The sequence below is a fragment of the Gymnoscopelus braueri genome (assembly GCF_963280865.1).
Source record: "Gymnoscopelus braueri genome assembly, chromosome: 8".
Classification (NCBI taxonomy): domain Eukaryota; kingdom Metazoa; phylum Chordata; class Actinopteri; order Myctophiformes; family Myctophidae; genus Gymnoscopelus; species Gymnoscopelus braueri.
Window position 1 is genome coordinate 34,695,015 of NC_137609.1, and position 11,492 is coordinate 34,706,506.

At 38.9% G+C, this 11,492-nt stretch overlaps 1 protein-coding gene across 2 annotated transcripts in view; it reads right to left on the bottom strand.

Moving 5' to 3' along the window:
• LOC308089862 (clathrin interactor 1-like) overlaps positions 1–11,492 on the bottom strand; it is a 51,309-nt gene that overhangs the window by 34,447 nt on the left and 5,370 nt on the right. For both annotated transcript variants that reach the window (XM_080434805.1, XM_080434804.1), the window contains exons 2-4: positions 10,258–10,362; positions 9,862–9,958; positions 9,545–9,653 (exon numbers count right to left, since the gene is read on the bottom strand). In XM_080434805.1, the coding sequence (XP_080290931.1) occupies positions 9,545–9,653; positions 9,862–9,958; positions 10,258–10,362 (311 nt within the window). The remainder of the gene's footprint in view (positions 1–9,544; positions 9,654–9,861; positions 9,959–10,257; positions 10,363–11,492) is intronic.

An 11,492-nucleotide genomic window follows, 5' to 3' on the forward strand; every position in this document is an offset into this window, starting at 1 on the left:
ATTTAAATAACACGCCCTTAAATATTCTCGAAACGCCCTGATTTTACGACATGAAGAACCAGAATACGGCCAAATAAAGCATGGAAAGCCAATAAGAAAGAGTTTCGCCGGCTCGCCTCGCCTCGCTGCCTGTCAAGTCACACACACACACACACGCACCTACTTGAAGCCCAACTGCGTAACGGTACAATCTTTGTCAATCAAGTAGGCTAGTAGCTTACATGAATGACAGATTATGATACCACATCACCATGAATGGAATACGTTTGTATATTAATGTATTTAACCCATACCGAGCAGTGCGCGTTCGAGTTACTAAAATAAAGCAGTCAAGGTTATTCCCATTTCCCAGTGAGACTCGGACCGTCGGACGGGCGAGTCCCGTCCCGCGCCGCATTAATGAGAGATAGCCTGGAGAGAACATTAATGGATGAAGGCTGGTGTGTGTTGGACCGTGGGTTAAATGTCTGATCTCCCGGTGGCCATGAAAATATAACAGCAGCGCCGCTGCGCCGGTCTAAACTCCCAGAAATGCGCTCGCAGAAGCGCTCGTATATTTTGAAATTAGCAGATCTACAAGCTCACAACGCGTCGCGATGCAACCTGTCGTGAGCTTGTAGATCTGCTATTTTCAAATAGCCAATGCAGCCAGATCTGCAAGCTTAACCGAATGACTGTTAAAGCAGTTTGTTTAAATGAGTTTATAAAATGTTATATTTTAATTATTATTATTTATTAGTGTGTTAGATAATACATTTTGGAGTGAATACATGTGTCCAGATGCCTGTCAGACAGTCAGACAATGCTGCTCCGCAGGTCTGTGGGAGTCGCACCAAGTGGGAGGTCAGTGGGAGTCGCACCAAGTGGGAGGTGCGACTCCCACTGTGGGACTCCCATGTCAAGTCACCATACAGGGTTATTAAACACGATATAGATAGGGGAGTATAACACATATGAAAAACTAAACATTTCTAAAATACAAAATTCTATAAATTAAAGTTGTATGACCCCCCCATGAAGCCAAAAAAAAAAAAAAAACATGTGTGTGTGTGTGTGTGTGTGTGTGTGTGTGTGTGTGTGTGTGTGTGTGTGTGTGTGTGTGTGTGTGTGTGTGTGTGTGGCGGAGTCTGGAGACCCACATCTATTGCTAAGTTAGTAACCAGCAGCCTTTCTGTCCAGGTCTTTGTTCAGGGTTTAAAACAGTGGGCGTGGCTGGGTCTGACTGACAGAGACGAAGAAGGAAACTGGACATGGGTAGATGGAACGCCATTGACCACACCAACGTAAGACTTATCATCTTCATTTTACCTTCATTGGGCTCTGGCTCTGGGCCTAACAACTTAGGCTAATGAGCTAAATATAACATTGTGACTTCCCAAAATGAATCAATACCACACATAGAAAAACTCAACTTCACCTACTACACTATTATGTCTGTTGTCTACTTCCCGATCCTGTTAATTTGCATCTAATGATTATGTAAAATATCACTTGAGGTCATGATTAAAAAACATGATTGAAAAATCATCCTTGTAAAAGCATTGTAATTAATTAATACATGTTCCTACTGTACTTCTCCAGGTACTGGGCAACTAATCAGCCTAATAACCATGAGACTGTTGATAATCCAGAACAGGACTGTGCTGTGTTTGAGAATAATGGAAAATGGAATGACAGGTCATGTAATGTAACTGACATTTACTATTGGATCTGTGAAACAGTTATGTGCTGAAATCATAATTTTCAAGTGTTTTGACACAGCTGCATGATGGCTGTTTTTGCATGTGGTAGTTTGTGTGTTTGCTTTGGTTTGTCTGCCTTGCAGTGGCTTTTACTCAATGCGCACTATAGACATATTATTTAGTTCAAATCGAGCTTATATGTGAGTAGCATTAACATAACCATCTATTTGATTTTCATAGCATGTTTCATGTAGATTAATAAAACGTGTTCTATTCATAAAACTATTTCTCAGCATTTTCTCACGCAATTATTTCTTCATTCTATGTTCCGTTTAACTGTCTTACTGAGTATGTGCTTTACTTAAGAATTTGAGTTGTTCGTCATAGTGTGTGTGTGTGTGTGTGTGTGTGTGTGTGTGTGTGTGTGTGTGTGTGTGTGTGTGTGTGTGTGTGTGGGGGGGGGGGGGGGTAGAGGGAGGGGAGAAGGTTCATTATTGGAGTATTTGATGTAATTGTAAAATTTTGTTGATTAAAGAAATGGCAATAAAATGTCTATACAAATGATATTAGCTGTGTCTTCTTAATTTTTTTAATGTAAAGCAATTTGTTTTTCTTGTTGTTGCTTCCTTCCTTTTAATCTGTTTCCTTTTTATCTCATTTCTTTAAAACCAATTTGAGCAGCATGTTTTGTATGAAATGTACTAAACAAGATGTATCATTATTATCATCATCATTATTACTATTATTACAACATCAGTGATGTTGCTATAGTTTTTCCAATGTAATGCGTCCTCGGAGGTCACATTACAGTAAATTGGGGCGGTCTTTAGATGAGTCCCAGGGAAATTCTATGAGTCCTAAAATGTGGAAGTTTTTGACGAATTGCAGTGTTTAACTCTTATTTGGTTATAAAAATGGTTATATTTAAAAAAAATCACAACAAACAACAAAATTCTAAGTAAAATAAAACTATATCATTCAACAATCTAGTAAAGTAGGCTAAATATCACCAAAATAAATGATAAAATAAAGACTGAAATGGTGCCCTGTGTTGAGGACATGGTGGTTACAGATGAGGAGTAATGCAGACATACGGTAAATTATAGGCTACACAACAGGCTGTCACACACAAACCTCAAACACCCTTTGTGTGCGTCTCTCTCCCTCTCTTTCGCACGCACTCACAGAACTGCCCCGCCTCCTTCCAACAAGACAAGTTAGTTTTAAAATGTACAAATATGCGCATTGTCAAGTTGATCCTGTACCACAGGTGTTATCCAAAGTAACCAGTTTAATCAACGTTGCCTGCGCACATGGTCCAATCCATAAACTTGGAATTCCTGGCCACCTTCTCGCGGACCGGTGGAACATGTCCCGCGGACCGGTGGTTGGGAACCCCTGTTCTACAGTACCTTTACAACACAACTAACAACATTTGAACATCTGAAATATTAGGCATAAGTACTGTATATGGTTCTCAAAACATTGTGAAATCTCTAGGGTGTCTCCTAAATGACCACTGAATAATATACATTTTCAAAAATAGAAGAAATATCAAATCTACATTTTGCATTTACTTTGACTTCCAACGTTTAAGTAGCCAACTCGGCCTGGTGGAGATCTGAGTTCTGAGCACACTTTTCTAGTTATTTTGATTATTTTACTTTTATTTAACTATTTTGGTGTTGGTTCTTAATGGACAGTTTGTGTATCTTAAGTCACACAGACACATATTCTGAAGTTACAAAGACCATGAAGCTAGAGGAAAACGGTGGTCACTTCCGTCAGTACAACCAACGCATTGTGGTTAATATTTATGACAAACGATGAAGAAGAATATCACAGGATACTGAAAGGTGTTATTGACAGAACCTAGCAGGCATCGATTGATTGATCATTAAAATAAACATCAAAATGTCTGAAAAGGCACACGGCCCACCCATCTGACCCATTCGGCTCAATCGGCTGCCATTTTACGTGGTCAGATGGGTGGGCCACAAACACTTTTTTTCAAGTGGGCCCTGCATGCTCCAGAAAAGGTTGAAAATCCACACACACAACACACACACACACACACACACACACACACACACACACACACACCTGTGTGTGTGTGTGTGTGTGTGTGTGTGTGTGTGTGTGTGTGTGTGTGTGTGTGTGTGTGTGTGTGTGTGTGTGTGTGTGTGTGTGTGTGTGGTTTTTGGTTTGATTGGTGCACAGAATGTGAGCTGTCATATATGTGATATAAATGTAACAGTGCCGTCTACGTTTAGGGCAGTGCCAGTGAAGATATATCTTGAATGTGTTGTGAAGAGGTGGACCGTATCATATAGACAAATTCAAGTCATAAAGGTGAAATGGCTGTGGCTCGGCATTCTGATAACATTCAGATCAAAGAAGAAGACAATCCTATCTATGCTAATGTTGAGACAAAGATTAAGCCTACAACTCAGGAGAAAGATCCGCAGAAGATACGGCAGTCTGGTAACAAAAAATCACAACTACAACAACACTTTTTTTTACATTTTAAAACAAGAAATGCAAAGATTATAACTTTTCTCTCTCACTCTTTTTCTCACTCTGTGTGCGTGTGTGTGTGTGTGTGTGTGTGTGTGTGTGTGTGTGTGTGTGTGTGTGTGTGTGTGTGTGTGTGTGTGTGTGTGTGTGTGTGTGTGTGTGTGTGTCCTCCAGCAGACAATAGATTACACAGGCGGGTTGGAGTAATTTTTGGACTGCTTTTTTCTGTTCTCTCTCTCCTCAAAATTGCTATCCCACTATACCTCTGTAAGTTAAGTTTCATAACATATTTTATTACAATGTTTTATACATCTATGTATCAGGCGCACCTGAGTTTCAGTATTCGCGCTCGCACAATATCTTTTGCGTGCCCGCAATTTTTTTCAATTAATACATTAACATTAACCTGCCCACATGGTTAACTGCGGGGCTTACAAGCATTGATAGAAAAACTGTACATTCAAGTCATGAATTAAAATCAAATTCAAAAGCAAAACAGCCAGCCAGATTTTGCGAGAGAAATAAGTCATAAGTCTATGAAAACAAGCCCAAAAGAAGCAACTAGGCAACCTATACTGTACATACATACATTGGCTATTTGAAAAAAGCAGATCTACAAGCTCACAATGCGTTGTGATGCGACGCAAGCTTAGATCTGCTATTTTTTTTAAAAAGACAAATATGGAATGTTTTTTAAACATTCCAGAGGGTAAGGGGGGTCCCTGGCACAAACTATTTACAGATGGGGGGTCCGCGAACAAACACATTCATTTGGAGGTCCTTGACACGATAATTTGGGAGAACCACTGGTTTAAATAACATTTTGGAAAGAAGCCCAATGTACAATTTTGAGGTACTTTTAGGTTACAGAAGTACTTCCAATTTTCAGTACTTTTACTTCTACTCAACTACATCTCAGAGGCAAATATTGTACTTTTACCCGACTACAATTATTTGAAAACTTTAGTTACTAGTTACTTTGTAGATTTTGATTATTATTACAAAACATACATTAGCCACTTCAGCCCTATATAGATTTCGGCCATTTGAAAATAGCAGATCCACAAGCTCACAATGCGGCGACGCATTGTGAGCTTAGATCTGCTATTTTCAAATGATTTTTGAAAGACGGAGAGCCCGGCAACCATCCCTCCGGTAGCGTGGGGGAGCACACGCTCTCTCGTGATACCTGGGGGAGGCACCACTGCTATGTATAACATTTGTTCGATCACCACACTAGCACACAGTATATGATACCCAATCAAATATATTATTAGTTGTAGTAATATATTTAGTAGCAGCAACAGAAGCTGTAGCAGCGTTGGTAGTTGCACAATATTATCTTTTATATTTTTTACATTTATTTTCCTATTTTGGAAATATTGTTTCCATACAGATCAGTCCAATATGGTGGAGAGAGACCAAATAGTGGACAGTTACAATCAACTACAAGCCATCAACAACAACCTGACTAAAGAGCTAGATGACCTGAAGAGGAGGCTCTGTGGTCAGTGAGACATCACTGCTTTTCTTCAATGTTATATCATCTTATTTATAATAACATAAAAACGGTGATAACTGTGGCTAACTTGTCTTGTTGTTAGAATCACTTGGATGGCAGAAATTTGGCAGAGGTTCTTATTACGTCTCTACTAAGAAGAAAACCTGGGACGAGAGCAGACAGTGGTGTACAGACAGACGATCAGACCTGATTGTCATAAAAAGCAAAGAAACACAGGTGTGTGTGTGTGTATGTGTGTGTGTGCGCGCGCACACGTTGCGGAGTCTGGAGACCCACATCTATTGCTAAGTTAGTAACCAGCAGCCTTTCTGTCCAGGTCTTTGTTCAAGGTTTAAAACGGTGCTTGTGGCTGGGTCTGACTGACAGAGACGAAGAAGGAAACTGGACATGGGTAGATGGAACATCATTGACCACACCAACGTAAGACTTATCATCTTCATTTTACCTTCATTGGGCTCTGGCTCTGGGCCTAACAACTTAGGCTAATGAGCTAAATATGACATTGTGACTTCCCAAAATGAATCAATACCACACATAGAAAAACTCAACTTCACCTACTACACTGTCACTAAACTGTCTGTTGTCTACTTTCCGATCCTGTTAATTTGCATCTAATGATTATGTAAAATATCACTTGAGGTCATGATTAAAAAACATGATTGAAAAACCATCCTTGTAAAAACATTGTAATTAATTAATTAATGTTCCTACTGTACTTCTCCAGGTACTGGGCAACTAATCAGCCTAATAATAACCATGAGAGTGATGATAATCCAGAACAGGACTGTGCTGTGTTTGGGGCGCATACTGGAAAATGGAATGACAGGTCATGTCATGTAAATGACATTTACTATTGGATCTGTGAAACAATTATGTGCTGAAATCATCATTTTCAAGTGTTTTGGCACAGCTGCATGATGGCTGTTTTTGCATGTGGTAGTTTGTGTGTTTGCTTTGGTTTGTCTGCCTTGCAGTGACTTTTACTCAATGCGCACTATAGACATTACATTACTATTTATATGTTCATTATTTACTTCAAATTCAAGCTTATATGCGACTAATGCAGGGGTCTGCAACCTGCGGCTCTGGAGCCACATGTGGCTCTTTAGCCCTTCCCTTGTGGCTCCCTGTAGCAATAGAAAACATTATATATATATATATAATTAACGGAAATTAACATTAATGTTTTTTCTGCCTTTTTTTCACATTTAAAATTGTATCGTTGCTGTAATATGAGACATAGATTCTTACGTGCTCCAATAACTGTAAAGATGTGTAGAATAAATAATACGTTTTATTTCTGTCAAATGTGGCACGGCACCGGCATTAGTGGGGCTAAAAAAGGTTTTGCGGCTCCAGACAGATTTTGTATTTATTTTTTGGTCCAATATGGCTCTTTTGACTTTAAAGGTTGCAGACCCCTGGACTAATGCGAGTAACATTAACATAACCATCTATTTGATTTTCAAGCCATGTTTCATGTAGATTAATAACATGTGTTCTATTCATAAAACTGCAGGAAAAGTTATTATGCATCTATTTCTTAGCATTTTCTCACCATATCACAATTGTACGCAATTCTTTCTTCGTTTTATTTTCCGTTTTAACTGTCTTACTGATTGAGTATGTGCTTTACTTAAGAATTTGAGTTGTTCATTATAGTGTGTGTGTGTGTGTGTGTGTGTGTGTGTGTGTGTGTGTGTGGGGGGGGGGGGGGTAGTAGAGGGAGGGGAGGAGGTTCATTATTGGAGGATTTGATGTCATTGTTAAATTTAGCTGATTAAAAAAATGCCAATAAATGTCTATAAAAATAATATTAGCTGTGTTTTCTTCAAAAAAAATAATGCAAAGCAATTTGTTTTTCTTGTTGTTGCTTCCTTCCTTTTAATTAGTTTCCTTTTTATCTCATTTCTTTAAAACCAATTTGAGCAGCATGTTTTGAATGAAATGTACTAAACAATATGTATCATTATTATCATCATCATCATCATTAATACTATTATTACAACATCAGTGATGTTGCTAGTTTTTCTTATGTAATGTGTCTCGAGGAGGTCACATTACATTGGGGTGGTCTTTTAGATGAGTCCCAGGGAAATTCTATGATTCCTAAAATGTGGAAGTTTTTGACGAATTGCAGTGTTTAACTCTTGTTTGATTTTATTTGGTTATGAAATGGTTATATAAAAAAATCTAATTAAAAAATGAATAACAACAACATTCTAGGTCTGACAAATGTATTTGCAAAAGAAAACTATATCATTCAACAACCTAGTAAAGTAGGCTAAATATCACCAAAATAAATGATAAAATAAAGAAATGGTGCCCTGTGTTGAGGACATGATGGTTACAGATGAGGAGTAATGCACACAATGCACTCTCTCCCTCTCTTTCGCACGCACTCACAGAACAGCCCCGCCTCCTTCCAACAAGACAAGTTAGTCTTAATATTTACAAATATGCGCATTGTCAAGTTGATACTGTACCAATGGTGTTATCCGAAGTAACCAGTTTAATGGCAATGTCCTGTCTGTGCACATAATGCAATTCTTGCTTCAATTGTTGCCTACTCTGTCATAGAAACGACTGCATTTCCTCTGTTCAACCTCTCAGCTCAGCACAAGCACACACTCGCACGCTCTTGGAGGAGGTTAGTGTTTGCAAATGTACGGTATATGCGTAGCAAATTACAACTTATTAATCAGTTCACACTCAGACCTGTGCAGCAATGTGAAATGTGTCCTTAAAGAAATTCTATGCGTAATTGCGTAATGCGACACCGGACGCATAACTAAAAACATCACTGTATTATTATTAGTAGTAGTCGTAGTAGTAGTAATAATGGTAGCATTTAGTTATTTATTTCTATTTTATATTTTGTCTTTTCCACTTAAAGCTGCAAACTGAGAGCCAACATTTATACTGTTGAGCTATAATGGAGATCACATTTGGGAAGGCTAGTTATTTCCCATGTGTCAGTCTGTCTGTCTATGTGTTCTTAGGCCAAGAAAGCACCTCCATACATTTATTTTTCAAGGGGGGGGGGATTATGTTTTCACTCCCATGAGTGTCTGTGAGCAGCTAATCTCGGGCACCGCTGGACCGATCGGCATGAAACTTTGCACTCAAACTCTACACAGTAAGCCAAGGAATATCCTCCATCCGCACAAATGACAACATGTTTACTGTATGTTTACTGTACGTCAGCATGTCTCAGTTTGTAGTCTGACCCCCAAAATATCGGATAAGGTTCCTTACAGGACGGATGTTGTAAAGATCAGTGACTCTGCGCAAATGATCTGCATATATGTTTGCTATGAACACAAGGTCTCTCACCACTGCTAGCCTCACCAACCAGGCTCTGTTTAACTCTATCGGCTGCTGTTCAAAACAATAAAGCTTTAGGCCTGAATACGTATCACAGATTAACTCATTCACTGCCAGAACTTTTTTTTTTTGCGTTTGCCCACTGCCAGAGATTTTTAATTAAAAAAAAAAAGTACTCAGGAGCCGAGATACAAAATGTTTAAGTTTTAAGTTAACAAGGAAGTGGATGGGAGTCTAGATCTTCAACAAATCATATCTCCTTGGTCTTTGGGTTAAAAAAAAAAAAAAAAAAATAAGAAAAAAAAATTAAAAGTCGTTTTAGTCGTTCTTGGCAGTGGGGACTTAAAGGACAAAAGTCGTTTTAGTCGTTCTAGGCAGGGAATGAGTTAAATGACTGGCCAATGATAATATCGCAACGTTTTTGTAAGTGCGATATCGCAATAACAAAAATATCGTTACTCAGTAGCTTAGTAGTTCGGCTACAAACCAGTCTTACCGATATAGTGGTAGTTCTCTAGAGATCGTAGGTCATAGATGTGTTCTCTAGCGCTGGTCACCACCCGCTCTGAGCCGTTCCTGATCAGATAGGCCAAGAGGAGGAGAGCCTGGAGAGCGAGAGAGAGACAGAGATATATAGAGAGACAGAGACGGAGACAGAGACAGAGACATAGAAAGGGAGGTGTTAAATTGTACCAGAACCAGAGCGTATGATGATGTTGCTTGCTGAAAAGAGCTGATACACAAGCTATCCTACAGTATATCATGTATTTTAGGCAAGCAAGTAGTAGGACATGAAGCTCATGAATACAGTACCTTGTACACCCGTCTCCAGTTCTTCTTGTTGTCCTTTAGCATCCTGGTCCACAGCATGTTCATCACTTCTGGGAACTGCTCATACATGAAGGTAGACCTACACACACATGCACACACACATGCACACACACACGCACACATACACAACCAAAGAACGGCATCTTGTATCAATAGCATTTCATGACAAGAACCTTGGAATGTGCAATTTCAATTTCAACTAGAAAACATGCATCATTAATGTATTTGCAAACTAAAACCTAACTCATTTGGCTAACCCTCTGGTGTGTGTGTGTGTGTGTGTGTGTGTGTGTGTGTGTGTGTGTGTGTGTGTGTGTGTGTGTGTGTGTGTGTGTGTGTGTGTGTGTGTGTGTGTGTGTGTGTGTGTGTGTGCCTTACTTGGCTATTTCTCCCATCAGCTGTCCCGACGGCCCCCAGGGGTCATCATTGGTGGCCTCTCTAACCTTGGACTCAATCTCAGAGTAGTTCATCACCACATTAGTGCTGGAGACACAAGAACACATGTTCACTATAGTGCTATAAATTTTTTTTTAAAGACACAATTATTATGTTACATTAAAATGACAAAGCTACTACTTAAGCTACTACATAATACTAATACTGTTACTGTTACTAATGGTTACTAGTGGTAACAGCAAGACTACAACTACTATTTGTTTATGTATACCAGGGGTCTGCAACCTGCGGCTCTGGAGCCACATGTGGCTCTTTAGCCCTTCCCTTGTGGCTCCCTGTAGCAATAGAAAACATTATATATATATATATAATTAACGGAAATTAACATTAATGTTTTTTCTGCCTTTTTTTCACATTTAAAATTGTATCGTTGCTGTAATATGAGACATAGATTCTTACGTGCTCCAATAACTGTAAAGATGTGTAGAATAAATAATACGTTTTATTTCTGTCAAATGTGGCACGGCACCGGCATTAGTGGGGCTAAAAAAGGTTTTGCGGCTCCAGACAGATTTTGTATTTATTTTTTGGTCCAATATGGCTCTTTTGACTTTAAAGGTTGCAGACCCCTGATGTATACGGATCCCAATTAGCTGACGCCTTAATGTCAGCTAGTTTTCCTGGGGTCCAAGACATTAATATACATTAACAACAATAGAACATGTCACAGTGTATCACACATAAACACTAAAAGAAAAAAAAGAAGAACAAAAAACATTAAAAATACAGTAGTTGTGGTTATTTCAGCAATAGCAGCAGTGATAAAATAGTAGTATTATCATAATAATAGTAATAATAGTAGCAGTAGTCTATGTATGTGTATTTATCCAGACGATCAGACATCTCCGCCTACTGATAGTAAGTCTGGTGACATCTACGTAAATGAATTCAATGAATGGCCTAAAACTGGGTGGACAATATTATAACTGCATTGTAGAACCAACCAAAAAAGTAGTAGACAAAGGTTTATTACAGCTGGTTTTCTCCTTAAGTCAATACAATGAATTTAGATTTCCCAGACGCATTGGCACTGGCAGGCAGAGATATCTGATCGTCCGGCTACACGAGACTATAGGAGCAGCAGCAAAACCCAATAACATTTGATTTATCACTCATGTCAGTTGATAATGAGTGATGTTGCCGGTTGGTCAGTCAGC